At 38.5% G+C, this 23,582-nt stretch overlaps 1 protein-coding gene and 1 long non-coding RNA gene across 2 annotated transcripts; both read left to right on the plus strand.

The window, feature by feature from the left end:
* The first annotated feature begins 599 nt into the window (after window positions 1-599).
* Window positions 600-19,057, plus strand: LOC147861993 (protein LOL2-like). The gene is made up of 7 exons (XM_087321980.1): window positions 600-938; window positions 2,598-2,711; window positions 16,670-16,783; window positions 16,926-17,035; window positions 18,242-18,319; window positions 18,475-18,540; window positions 18,636-19,057. The coding sequence occupies exons 1-7, from the start codon at window positions 839-841 to the stop codon at window positions 18,675-18,677; spliced, it is 624 nt and encodes a 207-aa protein (XP_087178106.1). The 5' UTR covers window positions 600-838; the 3' UTR covers window positions 18,678-19,057.
* An 847-nt stretch (window positions 19,058-19,904) lies between these two features.
* LOC147861994 (uncharacterized) lies at window positions 19,905-20,847 on the plus strand. The gene is made up of 2 exons (XR_015529997.1): window positions 19,905-20,216; window positions 20,695-20,847. It is a non-coding gene; the product is annotated as an uncharacterized LOC147861994 (long non-coding RNA).
* The last annotated feature ends 2,735 nt before the right edge of the window (window positions 20,848-23,582 follow it).

Here is a 23,582-nt window from a genome sequence, read left to right on the forward strand (position 1 = left end):
GAAGGGGAAGCTTATAATGAAAACAATCCCTTTTAAAAAAATGGCGCAGATTGTCATTTTGAAAGCGAATAATGAGACAAAAGTCCATGCCGATTTGTAATTTGTAAAAACAATCTTTGGGCCACAAGAAAAGTGTGGGACCGGTGGAGAAGTAGAAGTTGGGGTCGAGATGCGTTCGGAGCCTAGTGTGATCAATTGATTCAAACATCAACTTTTGTGTTTCTATGTGGGCCACGTGGGAGTCGATGGCCTGCCTGCCTCTATGGAAGAGATGCTAGAAAAAAGTTTGGATTCGGTTTGGATGCCGAAGGAAGGAAGGACAGCGCCCTTGCATCTAAAGCAAGCAAGGAAGGAATGGATGTCTGACTAAATGTTCGCCGTGTGTGCACACGTAAAACACATAACATACATACGTACATACATTTGTGGTGGGTTTGCTTCTTCTTGTTTCTCGCAATTGTTGGGAAAGCTGCGGTAGAATAATAATAACTTATAAGCTATAGAAAAAATAACAGAAGAATATTTATACATATGTATTACATATGTATGTACATATTAGGAGGAAAACGCAAAACAAATTTGTCAAATCCGAAAAGGCAAACCCAAGTTTCCTCTCTCTCTCTCTCTCTCTCTCTCTCTCTCTCTCTCTCTCATTTTCCATTTCCTTTCGTCTCATCATCCATCGCTCTACTTCGGAGCTACATCGATAAGCAACCACATATCCTCTCAGACTTACTTCTTCATTCTTTCTGATTCATCTTCTTCTCGTCCGTTTGTTGCCGTCTTCGTCTTCATCTTCATCTTCATCTTCATCATCATCATCTTCTGATCTGATTCAATGCCTGTTCCCCAGTATTCCCCTCCTCATCTTCATCCTCATCCTCATCCTCCTCAAATTTCTGCAGCAGCATCAGCAAATCCTCCTCCTTCTTCATCAGGTAAGCATCAAACTCATTCTCTGAGAAAACGTTTCTTTAATTATAATCTAACGAAGTCTTGTGATTAACGACGATAAGGATATCTTGTGATCAATTACAAGAAACTCGTCCAACGAAAATGTTTTCTTTCTTCTGTTGATACAATTATTTCCATGTGTTTAACGAAGTTATATATGATACCTTGTAAGCCATTGTGGAAATTTCTGTGAAAGAAAGAAAAAATTGCTTCTGTCGATGTGTGGAATGCCTTCACAATACCTGCCAAGAAATTAAAGAAATTTCTTTCAAGTTAATGTTTTTTCGGTGGATATAATGAATGCCTTGGAATCTTTAATGATGACATATGATATCTGTAAGAAACTATAAAAACCTCTGCGAAAAAAGGATTTGTTTCGATATAAGAAATTCCTTGTGATTAACGATGGTAATGAATCCTCGTAAGCAATCAAAAAATCTTTTCTGAAGAAAACGTTTTTTTGTGGAGATAATGAGTGCCTTGTGATGAACAATGATGCCATGTGAAAGACATCAATCATTTCTTTTGTGGATGTAAAGAATGCCTTGTGAACAATGATGATAACTATACTTTCTCAGCAATCAAAAACTTATAAAAAAAAATCATTTCTCATGTGGATGTAATAATGCCGTGTGAACAATCAATGATAAATTGTAAGCAATGTTAATATATGCCAAGACATTTACGAGGATAAGTATATCTTGTAAGCATTCCCAACTTTCTCTGAAACGTGTCAATGAAACCTATACCTTGTCGCTAGTGATGATACCTTGTTTTAATAATTAAACTTTCTCTGGAGACATGTGTCTGAAAGTGATTGCTTAATATGAACTATGATGGTAAACCCTCATAATCCTGAAATGTTCTATTAGAAAAACGTTTCTCTGAAAGCTAATCAGTAATACCTTGAATGCATTAAACCTTCCGTGAACAGTGTTTTTCTTTCCTAAAGCATTGATTTGTGATGATGATATTGCATTGGAAACATTTGAACTCTGACAAATGTTCTCCAGTATCTATGCTTAATTTGAACTCTGACAAATGTTCTGCAGTATCTATGCTTAATTCTGAATGATGATTGTAAAGTCTAAGCATTTCATCAGACATGTCTTATAAGCAAATATTAAACCTTTGGATCTGAAAATGTTTGTCTGATAGTGTTGTATCACATGCTGTGAATGATGCTTGTTAGACTGTACAAAAAACCTTCTGTAAAAATGAACATTTCTTTCAAACTTGTGAATAATGATGATGCCTTCTAAGCTATGCTTTATGAATTATGATTATACCTCACAATCATGAAGCCTTCTATGGAAAGTCTCATTGGAACTAGGACTGGTGATCAATAATACTTCTGTGGTATGCTTTTTGCTGCATATGCCTAACCTTGTAGCAAATCATTCTAAAATGTCCTTGGATAGCTTTCAATGAAAGCTATGCCTTGTGAGTGATAATCGTAAACCTACTCCACTGAAAGCTATGCTTATGAACAATGATGCCATATTCCATATATCATGTATTTGCTGTGCTCGATCATTGAAGAATGTACTTTGGTCTCTAGATCTTGTCCTCATGGTGATATTTTTCATGCATGTTCATTGGGGGCGGGTTGATTGTCACTGAGACCAGCTTGCTTATGACAGGTTCTCAAGGTCAGGTAGTTTGCAATGGCTGCAGAACTCTTCTTGTTTATCCCCAAGGAGCGGCAAATGTTCGATGTGCGCTTTGTAGCACAGTAACAGCTGTTCCTCCTCCAGGTATGTGAGGTTCATGGTAATTAAGACTTAATCAATTATAATTTTACCTCCTTGAATGCATATCTGCAGCTGGTAACTTTGGAGTGATTGATTATGCCAATACACTGCTATAATCTCCTTAATTCACTAAGTGCCACTGCTTAAAGAATTGTGTGCAATTCCCTCATTTACTTACGAGGACTCTTAGCACAAAATTCCCTGATTCAATTATATGCTATCACAAAATCTTCCTGACATCCATGATATTTAAATCCTATTCAACTGTATTATGTATATATGGCTCATCAAAATAAACTTGGAACTCAATGATTAGCTATCTCAAGAATATGATTAACATGTGCATATGTAGTGTTTGTTTGTCTTCCCATTTATGGTTGCTAGATGAGTTGGAGGAACTTCAAAAGGAAGAAGATTGTGTAATCATATGGGAGAGAAGAATCTATTGGTGTATCATGAAGCAAATGTGATGCATCCCATTTTCCAAACGATTTCTTCATATCTTCCATCCTTTTAGAACCCAACATGTTTCTTTTGTGTGTATTTCAAATCTTTTTATTTGCTTCCCACGCAATCTTAGGAAGTTGATGTGAGGATTTGTTTTGATCCTGAAGCGATGACCTTTTCTATGCCACGATCTCATGCAGGAACATTTGTGGCATTTTGGCCTGACTTGAAGAAACTTCATAAGAAAGTGTGTTTAGACATTTTCAAACTCCTTCCACGTAGACTTGGGGATGCTACCACCCCATACTTCAATCCCATAGAGAAGCTTTGGTGTTACCAATGTGTCAAAAAGTATTTCATGCAAAGCTAACATTAATTTCTCTACCATGAGATATGTCCTCCAATTTGTAGTAAACCCTATTTCTTGCTTTTAAGCTGTGGTTGCACATTCATTCCATTGATGGTTAAAGGGAACTTCAAGCCCAATATATTTGAAGCTTTATACAGTTTCTAGTGGCTCATTATTGTAAATAGTGCATATTTTATCCATATTTTGAGTCTACACAAGCATTACCTTTGTTTTTGGGCCATTGACTCTCAACTTACTAATGCTTACAATTTTTTTCCAATACATTCATAAGCTTTTGGACATCTTACAATGTAGATAATCTTGATAGCATTTGATTGCTCCTATACTTTCTGATAATAAATATATGTTTCCTCTTTGTCTGAAAGAGAACTATAACACATAATCTTTCTAGCAGTTGATTGTTTCTATAAGATCTTACAATGGATATGTATACAAGTCCATGACAGTTAAATTAGCATAAAATTCTGAACACATTTTCCCATGAGATTTCTCCAAAAGTTTCTACATGCATTTGCGTTCTCTTGGGTATGGAGAATACTTCGATTATCTTCCCATATTCTTCTTTTATCTTTGAATAAGTCTTTTGTATGCATGTAGAAACCTTCGGTGGTTTTTCTCATATTTACCTATATTTAAAGTCATAAGGTACTTTTGAGCATCGTGGCATTACTTACCATACCAGTTTTTCCTTGAGCAAGATCCATTTGAACTATTGTAAGGCATATATGCTTAACTGAAAAACAATTCTTTGCGCATGCAGAAATGGTTTTCATGAAATCTTCTTGTTTGCATTCTAGCGTTGTGCCATTTTAAAACTTTTTCTTTTGTAGCACATCCTCAACCATTATGGTGTACATATGTGCTCTCTTTAAGTTTACACAAATATGGCTGTCTTGCACTATGATTTATTTCATATACTCAAATTCTTCCACACATTTTAGGTTGATACGTAAGTTCCATTATCTGATTTCAGAGTACATAGTTTCAATCACACTATTTCCGTTATTTTCCAACATGTAAAATCATTGGTGTCATTCCACAAAGATACACCATTTGCAATAAACATTCCATTGCTATTACATATTTGTGGAAATAACTTTCCATATTGATCAAGATCTTTTGGTCTCAATATCCAAGGTATAACATAAGGTAATGTTTAGAGGTATGGGACACTGATTATATTTTATGTTCATCTCTATCCTTCTTTCAGGGACAGTTGGTGTGGTTAAACACCCTTAAACCATTCTTTTCCTAATCTAAATGTTCATTGCTTTATAATTAGTATTTCAATTCTTAATAGGCATATCCCTAGGGCTGACCCTTGTATACATGCATATACTTGTACATATTGTGATTTGCAGATATATTTTTGGAACTTCTCTAGCGTAGTCTAGTAATTTTCATGCTTGAATATATTCATCATTTTTTGCATGATTTATTGATATGATTTTTTAATTATGCGTCTTTATTCCATCTCTCTCTCTCTCTCTTAGAATTCAGTTATTGTTTGTCTTTGGGCACATCTTTAACCTCTTTAATAGGGTTAAGTATGTGCCCAACGAAGAAAAGATGGCCAAATAGGGAGTTGTGACCTATGGAGCCAATTCACATCTTCCACGTCTAAAGAATAGTATAAAAGAGAATAGTAGGGGAGGAGAAAAGAGAGAGAAAGAAAGAAAAGAAAAGAAAGATATATTAATGTCTTTTAAGAGGCCAAAATGGTCTATAAGACCAAATAAGAGATTACATCTTAAGTGTTGTCTCGTATTGGAGAATAAATCAAAATCAAATAAATATTACACAGAAAATATAAAAGTAAATAACATGAAAAGAAAAGAAATGAGGGAATCTGGTTTTTGGCACATGTGAGATCCTCAAGTTAGGTATATTGTAGCTTTCTTCTTCTATATTATAGTATAGGTCGATACAGAATGGAAATGTCTCCGAAGCGAGGGAAGCACCTACGATGGTGGGAGATAATGGCTTTTATCTGTCGATGACAAGGGTGTCGAGGTCGTGGTCCATGGGGTCGAGGCCTACGTGCACGGCAAATTGCCATTGCCCGATCAATTGTAACCCCTTTGTTATGTCCTGGTCTAAAGCCCATTTGTGTATCCCGGGGTTGACTTCTAGCATTAGGAGTGATGGGGCTAAAGAAAGTTGTGATTTGTGGATGAGCTTGTGTGGTTGTATTCTTCAACAACTTTTCCCGATGTCTCTTGAGCTCTAGCAAGAAAAGTCCTAGGCATCGTTGGTCCTCATATTCCATTACCTTGCGTAGTGGGCCAAAGCCTTGTTTAAAGAGGCAATGGTATCTCTCTCTGATTTCATAAAAGACACTACAATCACAAACATAGTGTTCTTCAGATTCCACTCCTTGATGGCACAATTGGCAAATTCTCTCTTCTAGAGGTAGTCGTGTATATCTGCCTACCTCAATCTATAGCTGATGTGATGAAGTTCGCAGCTGCCCTATCACACTATGCAATGCATAGCATAGATGTATGTCCATATAAGGTGGCCTGATGACAAATCCATCCTCCGATGTATGTAAGAAGTGTGTCTTATAGTGGGCCATCTTTGTACCAAGTGGTATTTTGGGGCTGATCCATGTTATCTTGTTTTCCAAGATAATAATATCAGTTCGGATCACTCTATTCTTTTCCACTTTGGTCATATTTAGATGGGGACAGTCCAAGTTATATTGGAACGGGGGTAGTGCATTTATACTCATGCCATGTGACTTGAACCATTGTTGCATTTCAGCATACCAACAATGAGTGTCTCCATTTTCAGCCAGTTGTTTTGATGACATAAGTGCCAACCTTGGGTACCTTCGTTTACGGAGCTCCCAAAGACGTTGGATAAATGTCATTGATCGGAACAACGCCTCAGTTATTATAGGTGCTGCTCCCATCTCTACCCGGATTATATCGTGGGGCACCGATGCTTTGCTCCTTATCATGCGAGCAATCATTGACACTAAAGGTCTCTCTAAATCTTTCCAATGATTTGCCTTGTTAAGACTCGGTTCCCATGTCTCTACTCCATAGAGAAGAGTTGGTGTGACAAGTGTATCAAATAACCATAGCTTAGTCCGTGGCTCTTGGAATTGCAAATGTGCACATTGTCTCTTGAGAGCACCAAGAGCTGCATATGCACGAGAAAGTCGGGCACAAGCGGCCTTTTGTAAGGAGAACCTAGGTCCTGTAAATGTTACTCCTAGGTATGTGTAGGAGCGTGTGTATTCCACCTTTTCCTCTCCCAAGAAGAATTCTGGTTCTCATCTTGTTAGCCATGCTTGGGTGGTGTTAAACACCATCACTTTAGTTTTATTCATGTTGATTGATAAACCTTTGTCCGTACAAAATAGTTTTAAGGCATTTAGATGTCTTTGTAGTCCCTCCGGAGAGTCAGAAATCAACACAATATCATCGGCATATAGTAATATTTGTATAGCTATACCTGCTAGGTGTGCTCCGGAACCCCCAAATCTCTCTATGTACTGTGATACCTCATCTATATAGAGACCGAAGAGTGGGGGGGATAGTGGGCATCCTTGCTTCACACAATTGTGCTAGCCACCGCCTCTGACAAGCCCTTAGAAGACCGCACTTTTCCTGACATAGATTCGTAGAGTGTATAGATTCCCCATTGCATATCTATAGGAACACCCAGGGCTTCTGGCTGCTGTATAACCTGAGCACGTGGCACAATGTCAAAGGCTTTTCGGAAATCCACATGCAGTTTGCCGATTGAAGAAGCCATTCTATGGACTGAAGCAAGCCCCAAGAGCATGGCATTCAAAGATCACATCATATCTTCACGACATTGGGTTTCGGATGTCAAAATCTAATAACTCATTGTATGTTCAGGACAATCCCAAAAGCCCCATCTTCTTAATCTTGTATGTCGATGACCTTGTCATCGGTGGAGAAAGCCTCACCGAGATACAAAAGATTAAAAAGCTGCTTTTACAAAAGTTCGAGATGAAGGATCTGAATGACTTACATTATTTTCTCGGCATCGAGGGCATTCAAACTCCAAAAGGGTTCCTACTCTCACAACGGCACTGTGTTGAACTTGCTCTACAAGTTCGGAATGACCGAGTGTAAGTCCATCTCGATACCCCTTGATCGAAATATGCAGCTAACAGCAGATTCTAGAAAATTCTGTGAGCCGACAAAGTATCGCCAAATAATTGGGAGTCTTATCTACTTAACTATCACCCGACCAGACCTGAGCTATCCGGTCGGGGTTCTTAGCCAGTTCATGGCAACCCCTCGCGACACTCACATGGATTTTGCTAAGCAAGTGCTATCCGGTCGGGGTTCTTAGCCAGTTCATGGCAACCCCCCGCGACACTCACATGGATTTTGCTAAGCGAGTGCTACGTTATATTAGTGGAACACTTAATTATGGTATCTTTGATAAGCATGGAACACCACTTCAACTCGAAGGCTTCACGGATGTTGATTGGGTAGGCAATGCATCTGATAGACGATCCACTTTGGGATTTATGTTTTCACTCGGTAGTGGAGCAGGCTCTTGGAGCAACAAGAAACAACCAACAGTCGCTCTATTGAGCACTGAGGCGGAGTATAGGGCCGTAGTTGTAACTGCTTGCGAAGCTGTATGGCTTAAAAGATTGCCGAAAGACTTCAACAAATTGGTGAACAAGCCAATGCTAATCCACTGCGATAATCTCAGCAGCATCCAGCTTGCAAAGAATCCGGTGTTTCACGCCCGGACTAAGCACATCGAGGTGCAGTATCATTATATCCGTGAGCGCATATTGGCCGGTGACATTGACCTCCAATACGTTGGCACCAACATGCAAGTGGCTGATATTTTCACTAAGCCACTAGTTCTCGACAAGCTACGGCAATTCTCAGTGGATCTAGGCCTTAGACCACTCGATATGCTGAGCTTGGGGGAGAGTAAAAGTACAAAGAGGAAGGAAAACATGGAGAATCAGCACGATACAAGAGGAAGAGTGAGACCGGCATCGGCAAAGTAAGGCCGGCACATCTAATCGACTTGTGAGAGTAGGAACCCTTCTGGAGTTTGAATGACCTCGATGCCGAGAAAATAATGTAAGTCATTCAGATCCTTCATCTCGAACTTTTGTAAACGTAGCTTTTTAATCTTTTGTATCTCGGTGAGGCTTTCTCCACCGATGACAAGGTCATCGACATACAAGATTAAGAAGATGGGGCTTTTGGGATTGTCCTGAACATACAACGAGTTATTAGATTTTGACATCCGGAACCCAATGTCGTGAAGATATGATGTGATCTTTGAATGCCATGCTCTTGGGGCTTGCTTCAGTCCATAGAGCGGCTTCTTCAATCGGCAAACTGCATGTGGATGTTTGTTTGATTCGAAGCCAGGTGGTTGCATCATGTAAACTTCCTCCTCGAGCTCACCTTGGAGGAATGCGTTCTTCACATCCATTTGATGCAAGTGCCATCCTTTCTCTGCTGCGAGTGCAATTACCGTCCTCATGGTGGTCATTTTTGCCACTGGGGCAAATGTTTCCTCATAGTCTATGCCATGGGTTTGAGCATACCCTTTGGCGACTAGACGAGCCTTGAACCGATTGACCTTGCCATCCGTATTATACTTTATCTTGAACACCCAGCGGCAACCAATTGGCTTTTTCTTGATTTCAAAGGATGGGACTAAATCCCAAGTATCGTTGTCAAACAACGCGCGCATCTCCTCCCTCATTGCCTCGATCCACCGGGGATCTTGGGCAGCTTCTTTGTAAGTCTCGAGTTCTTGGTCTGCTGCGACCTTCATCATGAATGCATAGTGGTGGGCCATGTACTCATTGTACCCAAACCTAACTATCGGGTTCTTTTGTCGGTTCGATTGATGGAGTTTTCCTTTGGTCACCTCCGGGGCCTTCTTCATTTCATACTTGCTGTGGACCGATTGAGGTAAATGATCTGAGTCTTCACCAGATGTCATGTCTTTGGCCTCTTGCTCAGGCATCTTGCCCTTTTTCTTCTTTCTAAGGGTGTAACACCAAGGTGACAGCACATCAGAGGTTTCTTCATGCTGTGCAAGACTCTGATTGCTGGATGACACCTCAGGTCTAGTCAGGTGGAGTGTGGGCAGACTCTCTGCTGGTTCTCCACCCATAATGGTCGTTAGCATCTCTTCTTCTTCACTCTCAGAATCTGCTCCAGATCTGCTTGTTTTGAGCACGGTGGGGGTCACTGATGTTGGGCCATACCATGATGTCACCTCATCAAATACCACATCTCGGCTTACTCGTGACTATCGAGTGATGGGGTTAAAACACTTATAACCCTTTTGCTCAAGTGAGTAACCGACAAGGATCATCTTCTCCGATTTTGGGTCAAGCTTTCTCCGCTTCTCATCGGGGACATGCACAAATGCAATGCTGCCAAAAACCTTCATGTTATGGTCATGACCATTTAATACTTCAAGTGCAAAAGGTTTGGCTTTGTCCCAAAATACTTCTTGTGAGGGGTGATGTCATGGACACCCTCGGTCGTGCACCTATTGATGAGATACAAAGCCGTAACTGCTGCCTCTGCCCAATAAATCTTGGGCATGTTCTTCTCCTGCAGCATGGCGCGGGCCATCTCAAGAATTGTACGATTCTTCCGCTCAGCAACACTGTTTTGTTGTGGTGTGTACCGGCAAGAGAATTCCCGGCGAATCCCCTTCTCTTCTTGAAAGGCTTTGAACTCGGTTGAGAAGTATTCTTGGCCACCATCAGACCATAAGCATCGAATCTTGCAATTCATCTCATTTTCCACACGATTCTTTAACTTGAGAAAGTGGGAGAAGACCTCACTTTTCGACTTCATCGGGCATATCCAAGTATGCCGCGAATAGTCGTCAATGAAGGTAACGAAGTACCTACACCCACCGATTGTCATTGTTTGAACTGGGCCTCATACATCTGAGTGGATGACGTCCAGCAAGCCTTTACTCACATTTCTTTCGCTTAGGAATGGATGCCTGTGTTGCTTGCCTAGTTGACACGCCTCACATACATTATCAGGATGTTTCGAAGTAAATTGTGGCAAGCCCTGCACAGCCCCTTTTGTTTGCATTGATTGGAGTTTACCGAGGTTTACATGGCCAATCCTTTTGTGCCACAACTCAATATCAGACTCAACCTTGAGTCCCTTTGCATACATTGTTGTGTTCACCTTGGTCGCATCAAGAATAAACATGCGACCTTCTCTTCTTGCATGAGTAATGAGATGGCCCTTATGCTCAATGAAGCAACCTTCCTAGTTGAATCGTACTTGCATTCCTTGCTCGACAATTTGGCCAACCGAGACCAAATTCTTTGTGATTGTCGGGACATGCAGTACGTCCTTCATGTAGCCCTTGTTGTCGTGATTGTTAAGTGCCAGATCTCCAATGTGCTCAATCATGTGTGTGGAGTCATCAGCAGTCTCCACCACGCCGAGTCTCTCGGGTTTCCTCAAATTCATGAACCATTCTTGATGACTTGTCATGTGATTTGAGGCACCTGAGCCCATGAACCAGACATCATCAGGATGGGAAACACTTGTTATCATGCTATTCGCCCTGTGTCGCATAACAAACATCGGCCCCTTGTTTTTTATGTCAGCCATCACAGCATAGTTTGTTTGCTTCCGGGATGAGGCAGCTGAGTCATTCTTCTTCTTCCGACACTCGGCTTCAATGTGGCCAGGCTTTCCACAATACCAGCACTCGGTTTGCTGGTTGTGCCTGGTTGATGCAGGCTGGTGGAAGCTCCCCTTTCTACCGGAATTCCCTCGGCTGTTTCGACCTTTTCTTGCTGCCTGGAATTAAACTGTTGTGGACCTCGTCCACCTTTTCCTTGGCCATTCCTCCCCCGATTTCCACGACCACGACCGTGACCTCGACTGAGATCATCATGTGTATATAGCATCTGCCCATCAGATGCTGTGCTTTTCGACCGTGTATGGTTCTCCCTTGTTGTGCCATATTTTTGTGCAAGGCTGCCAAGACAGATATGCACCATCTCGTCATCATCAACTGTGACATTGATGGAGCCAAGTGAATCGCATAAGTCTTTGATCCGGAGGGTATAGTCCGTCACGGACATATCCCCTTGCTGAATATTGTTCAACTCCTGCTGGAGTTGAAGTTTTCTCGCTGTGGTTGAAGCCGCGAAAATCTTCTTCAAGTTTTTCCACGCTTCTGTTGGGGCTTTCGCATCTCGAATATACATGTGATCTTGCACACATGTTGCCAAACAATACATTACCCTACTGGCGCCTTGCTGCCATGTGGGGTAGTTGGGACTTGTAATATCGGGGGCTGTTTCCTGAGCTCCCTCAATATAACTCCAATAACCTTGCCCAACTAAGTACTGTTGCATCTTATATTCCCAAGATGCGTAGTTGTGCCTGGCCAACTTCTCTGTTGGAAATGCGCTACCCATTTGTGCATTCATCTCTCTGATTTAGCTTGATTCGTATGCTCCTGTTAATGTAAGCCTCTTGCCGTGCAACATTACACCGATGATAGCTGGTTTGAAACAGCGTCTCTAGCTGCTCACACAGTTTCAATGGTAGAGCTCAGTGAAGGATCTCTAACCCTCACGCTCTGATACCATGTAAAGAATCTAACTCTAGTAGAGTTGAGTATTCAGAAGCGTAGTGTGTTTGTGTGAGAGTGGGTGAATAAGCAAGAGAAGAAATCAGAGAGAATAACCAGAAAATAATAAGAAAATACACAATAGGGGGATGACAGCTTATGCACTGAAGAGAGCTATATTAATTAACTAAAGATCATCAACTAAACTAAATGGCCAAAGGGGGTTTTATATACAAGTCCTCAAGGGACTGCCCTATTAAATGTGTTGGTGGAATCTAACCAAATATCCACTTGAGTACGATTTTGTCATAAGAATATGTAATATTCTTTGACCACACTAACACTCGACAACTACATGGATTACAATAAAGTGTGCTCTCACATACTCGACAACTACACGGATTACAATAAAGTGTGCTCACACACTTTTTCACACATCGTCCTTTTCTTCATGAACACATGTTCACACAAGTTGAGCTTGATTCTTAACAGTACCACTCAAGTAGCGAAAGATGTGCTTAACTACCTGCCAATGCTTAACTCTTGGGCAATGCATAAACCTGCTCATCTGAGAGACAGCAAACTGAATATCAGGTCGGGTTATGCATAAGTAAATCAAGCATCCAACGGCTTGCTGATAGAGAACAGCATCGAATGCATCTCCAGCATCATGAAGGCTCAAACGCAAAACCTGTCTCCATGGGAGTGGCAATAGGTTTACAATCTTCAAGGCCAAAACGCTGCAATAATGTGACAATGTATTTCGGTTGACACAAAGCTATTCCACCATCAACTTGCATAAATTGAATGCCCAAATAATGATGCAAATGCCCCAAATCTGACATCTCAAAAGAGGCATGCAAATCAGCCTTAAAGTCAGCAATAGGCTTCTCATTGGGACTAGTGAGCAACATATCATCGACATACACAACCATGATCAGAAATACATCATCAGCACGCTTAACATATAAGGTGCTTTCAGTTTGACTATTCTCAAACCCAAATTCAATCAAATAAGTATGTATCTTTTCATACCAAGAACGTGGTGCTTGCTTCAAGCCATATAATGCCTTTCTCAACCTGCACACTTTGTGTTCATGCCCTTTTTGCACAAAACCACGCGGCTGGGATACATACACTTCCTCATGAAGATCACCATTTAGAAATGCTGTTTTAATGTCCAACTGATGTACATTCCAACCACGATGAGCTGTAATTGCACAGATGCTACGAACAATAGTCATACGGCAGGTGGGCACAAAGGTCTCATCAAAATCAATGCCTTTTTCTTGGGATAACCTTTCGCAACAAGCCTAGCCTTATACCTGTCAATTGTTCCATCAGGTTCACGCTTTAGCTTATATACCCACTTAGAGCCAATAGCCTTCTTGCCAGGAGGCAAGTCACATAAAGATCATGTACCAGTCTTCATAATAGCATCATATTCTGATCTTACCAACACCCATAACTGGATAAAGTGAGTTGTTGGCGCATGTGACAATATTCTCTGTAGGGGTAGGCTCCAATGAAGTTAAGAAATTGCGCTGCGAGGTAATATGTTTGGTTGCCCCATTGTCGAAGTACCAAACATCTGATTGTACAACAGACATAAATCGTTCAAGTGAAGATGGGTTAAAACTGCAAACAATAGTAAATACCCATTCTTCATTCTGCACAAGATTTGCAGACTCTGTTTTTGATGCAGAGACTTCTGCAATAACAAGTCCTGCCTCCTTTTTCTTTGCCTCTTTTGCAGCCAATTTTGGACAGTTCTTCATAATATGATCAATTCCTTTACACTATTTGCAAAACAATATTTGTTTCTGCTCTCGTTTTTTTTCATTCACTTGTGAATTATTAACAAATCTTTGCTTGCTAGCAAAAGAGTTCCATTTACCTTTGCCCTTCTGACTAGCTAGGAAAGCTTGATCTGTAACACGCATAATAGACCTGTTTTGCCTAGACTGATCTTCCTGTAACAAAACAGAGATTAGCTCCTCGAATGATAAGGCATTGGGATTACCTTTCATCATTAAACGAAGAGTAGAAGCAAAACTCTGATATGAATCAGGAAGACCATTTAGAACGGTTTGCACAAGTGAACTATCTGGTATCATTTCATCAGCAGAAATTAATTGTTCCTTGAAATCTTTGATTTTTGTAAGAAAACTGTCCATAGAATATCCCCTTCATTCATGTGCTCGCTATCCAATTGTTTTCAGAGATAAGCAACACGAGCCTCATTTCTTGCTTGGTACAAAGTGGAAAGAGTATCCCAAGCATCCTTTGCTATCTTGCAAGAGCGAATATGGGGAATAATGGCACGTTTCACAGACAAAGCTATCAAAGCATGTGCCTGAGCATCTCTGCCATCCCAACGAAGTTGCTCTGCAGTTGGTACAACAGAAACTGTAGCATGGGCATGAGCAGGATGATCAACATCCTCGACAGAATCAGTACCATCAGCATTTGTGTTCTCAACAACAGGACGTTTTTCAGCCCCTTAAACCACATTCCACAACCCCTTTGCTACTAATACATGGTGCATCATACCAAAGAGGGGTTTAGGGTTTAGGGTTTAGGGTTTAGGGTTTAGGGTTAGGGTTATGAGAGTATATATAGACAAGGGGAAAAACCTTCCTAAAGAGGGAAAAAACGCCCTTGTTGTCCTAAGTGTGTTCACACACATCATTGTCCTAAGTGTGTTCACACACATCACTATCCTAAGTGTGTTCACACAGCATTGTCCTAAGTGTGTTCACACACATCACTACCGAAATATGTCAACAAAAGGTAAATGAGAAGCTTTCAAGAAAGTCATTTTCTCACATACAAACAAATGTTTTTCAACCAAGCACATAATTGGTCAAGGCTCAAATGTCTTTTAAGAAACAAATGTGGCTTAAAAAAAATGGTTTGATAAGGATTTACCTTAGCACCTTTTCAACACTTTGGTGACACCAGTACTTCTCTATTGGGTGGAAGTACGGGGCAATAACATCCCGAAGTCCACTTGGAAAGTTTGAAATGTCCAAAAACATTTTCTTGCAGAGTTTCACCAAGTCAAGAAACAAACATATACAACATCCTTGAGACGGGACAACTTCCCATTGAGATCATGGCAATAGAAAGGGTGGTTGCTTAAGGTTCAAAAAAGTTCCTCACATTCACTTCTTGAAATCGCATGGGAATTAAGCGAACAAAACAAATAGACAAATTAAAGCAAAAGTGTGTGTTCTTGTTGGATGCAAGATATAGAAAAATGGTTTGGAAGATGGGATGCAACACTTGCTTCATAAAAGCAAAAGTTTGTTTTCTTGTTGGATGCAAAATATGAAAAAAATTTGTTTGGAAAATAGGAGAGCGCTTCATAAAGCAAAAGTTTGTGTTTTGGTTGGATGTAAGATTTGGGAAAATGGTTTGGAAAATGGGATGCAACACACTTGTTTCATGATGCTTTAATAGATTCCTGTATGAATGAGGCCTTTTTGGTTTGATGCAAGATTTGGAAAAATGGTTTGGGTATTGGGATGCAACACACATGCTTCATGATGCATTAATAGATTCCTCTATGAATGAGGCCTTTTTGCAATACCAATGTATCATGACATGGGAAAAATATGGAGGCTCACACTTCACACATTATACTACATATGTTGTACCCAACTACAGAACCATGTTCTTTATGAAAGGTGAAACCGCACACGTCAATACATGCTAGAGCCCATCCCATTGTCTGCCATTCGAACCATTGCTTTCATGCAATGTGGCTCACACTCATTATGGTGTGCAACAAGGCAGTGGAGTAAAACTGATGAGAATAATCGACTATGTACACTTTGCCCTAAACAAGTTCGGGAATCCGAGTAACAATGCTCTGCCTTTGATCATAGTCACAATGTCCACTCTTGATTGCGACATTCATCAGTAAAGTTCTTGAACATTAAGAGACATGAATCACTTGCACATGTACTATGTGAAAATGTAATATTTTTGGTCTCATAGGTCATATTTGACCTTCGAAGATGATAAATAAAATCAATATATCTATCTATCTACCTATCTTTTGTGATCTCTTGTTTGGTTTATAGGCCATTTTGGCCTCTTAAAAGACATTAGTATGCCTTTCTATCCCTCTCTCATTCACTCATTTGCTCATTCACAAATCACAATTAATTTTGTTAGCATAGAATCTGAATCCCTGTAAATTCATTCCATGTATTCAATGATCTCTGTATGTGATATATATATATATATATATATATATATATATATATATATATATGCTTGAAAAGAAAAAATGTTAACATTTGAGGAATTTTTATTATGTGGAGTGCTCATCAGAATTAAAACCTATTGTCTGTGTTGATTTGATGTTTTATGCTACCACAGGCTTTTATATGAATTCTTAACCTCTTCAAGCCAGTATCTGTATTCTCTTTAAGTGCATTTCTGCTATGCATTTTGTAGTATGCATTTGGACTTTCTTGGAGGCAATTTGCAATAAGGTTGTTTTTTAATAACCATTTGCTACATTCAGGGACAGAAATGGCCCAGTTGATTTGTGGTGGTTGCCATACTCTGCTTATGTACGTACGTGGTGCTACAAGCGTGCATTGCTCATGCTGCCATACTATCAATCTTGCAATGGAAGGTTTTATTTTCTCAAATTTAATAATTCAGTTTAATCTGTATTGAGATATTATATGATATATAGGAACTTCTGAGTGGAATGTGCAGTATCTTATTACAGCTAAGTGATGAAATTGCTGATTGTATTCTGTCCTCTTTTCCAGCCAACCAAATGGCTCATATTACTTGTGGGGGCTGCTTTGCCACTTTAATGTATCCATCTGGTGCTCCATCAGTAAAATGTGCTGTTTGTCAGTTTCTCAACGCAACTGGGGTATGTTCTTTTTCCTTTATTCTTTTTCTGTCAATGACTTCAATTATTGTTATGATTTCATCATTTAGGTTCATTGCGTAAGCAGTTTGATGATAAGAACACAAATGATATTTGATCTACAGTCGTATATGATGTTGGCTCATGAAGATTAATAATGATTAATCTTCCATCAGAAAGAAATTGATTAATAATGTTAATTCCACCAGAAAGAAGTTGACTTCTTTGGACAAACTGGGTTTCTGTTATATGAAACCATCTTCGAGACATTTACCACAGAACTCATTAAATCGACTCTGTTATGAACTGAAATATATTTTCTTCATCATTTTCTTTGATGTGATTGTATTTGTGCAATTGATACATCACTCATGGTATTCCACCTCAGCATCATCTACCTCAGAAGACTAATTATCTTCTGCCTTGAACCTCCAATGCTCCCAGAGGGTGGAAACCCTCTGTTTATGTGCCATAGCATCTTCTACAGATTGATTTTGTTGTTTCGGTTTTATATTCTTTCCTCTGGGTATCTCCTTTTTCTTTTGCATGTTTCTAATCTCAAATTGTTTCTTCATCTTCGGCCACTTGTGCAACTGGAACTCCATATTAACTCCATACTACGAATGTTGCTCCATGGGAACTTCACTCCCAATTAAATTCTGAAACAAAACAATCTCGGTCAATAGTTAATATATAGGATAAATCCTCATTGTTTACACCAAACCATAACTCTAAGGCTAAATGAATAAATAGTACTAAAACCTATTTTAACTGCTAAACATGTTTGCAATCCTAGAAGCAATGCAGTCTTAGAAGGCTTCTAGAAAATATCAAAGATTTTGCAGACAAATTGTGGGTGAGTATTGAAACAAATATGACATTCATAGGTTCCATTTAAGATTTAACTTACGAAAATCCAAGATAAGACTGGATTTGTTAATGATTTTATCTCATTCTAGTTTAATGCTTTTCACAATTGGTTAACTTTACCATCTGTGATTGTTTGTTTAAATAAGATTATCATACTAATAAACATTAAAATGGCATACAGCATCAATTTGTTGTCTCTTGAGTTAATGCCATATTTTATAATACCTTATTAGACTTGTATATCTGGGTAGAGGCCATGCCCTTTTTATTATTTTAGGTTTTAATGTGGCTTTCACATTTTCCTGTATTTTTGCATCAAATAATTTTTACTGATTTCAGGCTGGGAGTACAAGAGTGGCCCCTTCTGTGCAGCGTGTTCCTTTAAATACCTCATCTTCACAACCACCTTCTCAACAGGTTCACTGAATTTTACATTAATCTATTGTTAGATCACATCGAAATAGAGCTACAATAAACCTTAGTAATTTTGGATCACATGGAATTCAAAGAGTGTTTGAGTTTGAATAAACACAGCCTATTGTTATCTGATTCTGGCCTGATGATGCATGCAGCCTCCATTTCATGCACAAACAGTAATCGTGGAAAATCCAATGACGTTGGACGAGAGTGGGAATCTGGTAATATAATTTAAATTCAGTTTGTTGTTATTGAAAGCATTTTGCAGCGAACAGAATTTCATTAATACAAATAGAAATTTGACGGCCATCTTCAGGTAAGCAATGTTGCAGTTGGAGTAACAACCGAAAGGAAGTGAAAAGATTCAAAGAATTAAAGACTTGGTAAGGATGCAGAGGTTTATCTATATATTATGATGGTACTTCTCAAAAGCTAAAACAGCATTCCATGCCGTCTTTTGGTTTTTGCTTCTCATATAAGATAGATCGTCAACAGCATTATTGTTTGTGGATATATGACTTGGATAACAATATATATTTACACTAACATTCTGTAATTTCTATGTGTTTGCTGTTATCTATACATTATTTTTGTAAATAAGCCAGAATAACAAGGTATTCTTGAGTCAATAATTCATTGCAGTTCAGTTATTGAACACAAACAATTGTTGACTTAACAATTCGCTGCAGTATATGTTTATGTTTTTCAATATATTTTATACTTGTAATGAATTTTTTATATCTTTAATACAAGGGAAACAGTGCAAATTTTATTATTCAGATATTTCAATAGGTGAAGTTATTTACAGGTGTATGGGGAACACCAAAATGGTGGAAGATATATATATATACTGATTAGTTTTTGAAGTTCGAAAGTGATCTTGTTGTGTATACTATAATTTAGTTAAGGAACTTTGGAAAATGCAGAGTTTTTGTTATTGCCTCCAGCAGTCAAAAGTTTTGTTATTTCTTGCTTACTTTAATTCCCCCTTTTCTTTTCCTTCACCCAAGCGTCCCTAAATTCGCATCAATTCAATTCATCCCCCCTTTCTCCCAGCTACATGTGCTAATTTGGGCAATGATGTGTTGCAAATGATCCCCTTTTTTTCTCTTTCCATGCTTTCACCAGGGACATATGGGGAAATAAAAGAAAAAATGGGAGGTATTATGGAATTTTTCATCTAGGTGAACACTCAGTGCTAGCACTGCCGTGTGGTTCACATTCATTATTCTGTAATTAAAATGATAATGTAGGCACTCTTTGGAGCTGAGGCATTTGAGATCATCAATATTGAAAACTGCAAATTCCAATTGAAGTACACAGTTGCCTATCTCTGAACTAGTACCATCTTCAGTATTATTGGTTCGTCAATAGAATCTTTTGTGAAATACATCAAAGATGGTTTCTAACATATATTGTGCCAAGCTTTTGCAACCTTTCAATGGTCCATGGTGGTTCAATCTTCTCGAATTTTGTAAGTTATATATTACGGTTAAGGTTGTTATACTTGAGGTTGTTGCACCAAGTAATTTATTTTATCGCATAAAACATTGTTTACAGAAAGCATATGAGTTCATTCCTGATAGAGAGAACATATATGGTCTTAATTACTGTTTTGCCAGTAAAGTTTGGGAAAACATTTCTTGGCATGTACTTGCTCCAATTGATGGATATATCTATCTGTTTCCATGTCAGTACTGAGAAAACAGGAGTAAATTGCATCAACTATTTCATGAGCTAAATTTATCATTGTTTAACATCTTGATTGATTTGGTCAGAAACACAAATTGATCCAGTAAAGAACACAGTTTTAACCATTCTTTACCAATCGAGTTTAGGAAAACATTTGTCGAAATGTACTGCTCTGACTGATGGATATATATATATATGTTTTATGGTGAGTGCATAGTAAATTGAAGTAAATTGTATCATCTGCTGCAGGAGTTTTGATTATTGTATGCCGGTCTTTCAAGCCAAGAAAACAATCCCCATGAAAATGTTGTGAAAGGCTTTGCATGTTTCTGTGAATGAACATCACTAAAATATCGAAAACCTCAGATGTCTCACTCATATTCTTACAAAAGTCAAGTACGTATGAGTAAAGACAGTTTGTGCAGTCATTCATTTCTAACATGTGTATTGGATTTGTCATATAGTTAAACATGTACCCATTAGAATTTTCAACACTTGTGTAATTGGAGTTGTATAACCATTAAACTAGACATGTGTATTATTGTTGAAATGAGTACACATGTGCATTTCCAGACATGTTACTTTCAGATTTCTATTGTATGTCTATATAGTGAATACAGATGGCTCTGAGTGGTGATTGCAATGATGGAATCAAATTGTGCTTGTTTGTTTCTGACAAGTAGGCCTAAACAATTGGAGCATCTACAACTTTGAAATGCTAATGGTAACAACAATCTTTGAGACGTTCAATTATTGATTTAAATATTAAAAAGCATAAACAATGCCAAGTGGACACAATGCAATTTGCAAATTAAAATGATATATTTGTATTGTTATTTTTCGAAATGGTGATGTGATGGTAACAACAATCTTTGAAATGTTCAATTATTGATTGCGGGTTAAAAAACATAGACGATGCTAAGTGGACACAATACAAGTTGCAAATTAATATGTTATATTTGTATTGTTATTGACGGCTTGTTTCATCCTTAACGCTTTTGATCACTCACAATAATAGTCTTGATGAAATAATAAAGAATCATGGACTGATTGATTAGATCTAATATATGGAGGCAATGACAAGCCTTGAATATATAATCAATGGATACAATTGGTGTATCTTTTCCTATTCAAACCTATGAGGAAGGAAACCCACAATATCAACTCAATTACAACACATTCTGAATAGAAAGTTCAGATCAGAAAGTTGGGAAACCACCAATGCCTTCAAGAGTATCGATCAGGGTCGCCTTCATTACAAATAATGGACATATAATAGATACGTTTAGATTATTAACCTAATCTTCTAAAGTAATGTCTAATCAAATTATCACGTACTTGGTACACTTGAAAGTAAGATTTTAAAATTAAAGTCCTCCTAATTAATATTAAAATCTAAAGTCCTAATTAATATTATGCTAGCATGCCTGCCCTTTGAATTAAACACTTAAAATTAAGCTTCTCATTTGACCAAACTAAAGGATTTAAGCTTCTGACTATACGAATTAACAAATGCCCATTCTTTATTTAGAAATACTAAATGCTAATATTTGATGACGAAAAATGCCAGGATATAAGGGTTTTCTGCTTTAGAAGACACCAAATTTTGGTGCTACATGCCATTAGAATATACATGATCTTTCTTTCTTTCGTTCGTTCTTTCTTTCTTCAGACAACAAAATATTCACCATCTATACACGCACACACAATAGATCTTCCTGCTCGAGGAACCAAAGGACTGATCATGGTATAAATAACAAATGCTTAAGAAACTAGACTCCACCGATATGTGGCGAGTAGGTTCTCTTCCATTTTTCATTCAATAAATATGCAAGTCTATAGAACAGCAACAAATAGAGAGCAAAGAAGCTGGGAAAGAAAATGGATGGATTAGAGAACGAAAATGACGGGGAAGAAATTAAACGAGAAGGGGAGTAAAAGCACATCACATGGAAAACCTCACATGAGATGAGAGCTATCTCTCGATAATCGAAAGAGAAACATGAGAACCACGTTATCTACGACGTGAGGCAAAGAAAACAAACAACATATCGAACATGGAAACAAGACAGATAAAAACCAAATTACAAAGAAGAGCGCGGGAAGAAACAAGGTTCAAAGAAGCAGACGCAGACGCAGACGCAGACGCAGGAAAGGGAGCCCCAGCATCAGGAGAAGAAGAAATAAGGGATGTTCGAAGTTACCCCTTCTCGTGCTGTAGAATCGGCATGTATGGGTGGATCGTACAGAGATCGGTTAGAGTAGCAAGCAAAAGAACAGACTCGAAAGGAGGAAGAGCTGTCTGTCTATGCCACTCTTTGCCTGCAACTCCAACTGATCTATGCTAGATCCACCTTCCATTTCAGGTTTCTTGTCGGAGAGCAAGGTTCATTCAGCCACAAGATATTTGTGCACTGCAGATGATGTAGAGAGATAATCAAATATATACATACATAGGTCTCCTATAATTTAGAGAGACAGCGCACAATCCCTACAGAAGGGAGCGAGGACGGAGAGTCACCTCCTCCCCCATGTATAAGATAAATATAAATATGTATATATAGATATATCTATCATATATATATATATATATATATATATCATATATATATATATATATATATATATATCATATATATATATTATAGATATACTTTATGTATGTATGCATATAGAGTGAGGGAGAGAGGGAACGCAAGTTGTGTTTCCCAACATCATCACATTCATATCATTTCCATGCCCATGGAAATACATACATACATTATTACATACATACATACATAGTAGGTCAGGGTCAGGGTCACGGGTCACAGGTCACAGGTCGATCGGCCCATTCGTCTCTCTCACTCCTCCTGTATTATTTGCTCGTAGATTCATCTTCTTCAAGGTTTTCACCTTTTCCACTGAAACTCCAATGTTTTGAACATGATGATGGTGCTCGATCGCAAATGCTTTGTCTTTATTAGATATTTTCTCCCCCTAGTCATTGGCATGACCCTCGATAACAAAGTGGCTTTATAAATCCCACACGTGAGTTTTTCCCACAACACACCACATGGGTTTTGAATATGGAAATCCGTTGATGATTGTCCTACCTTCCCCCTTGTTCAGAATGATCAATATGTACATATTAGATTGTGCACATTAGGCTCTTAGATAAAAACCATATCTACTCCTTATGCTCAAACATCTCCCTAAGGTTACAACAAATATGCGCTTCAGTAATAATGAGATGTACCAATAAAATGATTGTGAAGATCTTTTTAATCCAAACTTTATGTAATACTAACCTCTTGAAGCAAGTTTTCTGGCTTCGCATACATCATATTGGACTTCTTGTACCAAAAATGTCAACAATTTTCTTAGAAAAAGAAATGTTAATAACCTTGATATATAATATATATGGCCAAAAGTACCCAAATATGTTCTGTTCTTACCTTTTATACAACTCCGAACTTCTACATAGAAACACAAAGGATCTCTACTTATATTTCAAAAGTTGATACCACAACTCAATTTGGTGCTAATAGACAAACACTAGTGAGAACCAATAACATTGAGTGGAATTTTT

The sequence above is a fragment of the Azolla caroliniana genome, unplaced genomic scaffold (genome assembly GCF_043228905.1).
Source record: "Azolla caroliniana isolate FFs.n. ecotype wild unplaced genomic scaffold, voAzoCaro1.0.p SCAF_7, whole genome shotgun sequence".
In the NCBI taxonomy this organism is placed as follows: Eukaryota; Viridiplantae; Streptophyta; class Polypodiopsida; order Salviniales; family Salviniaceae; genus Azolla; species Azolla caroliniana.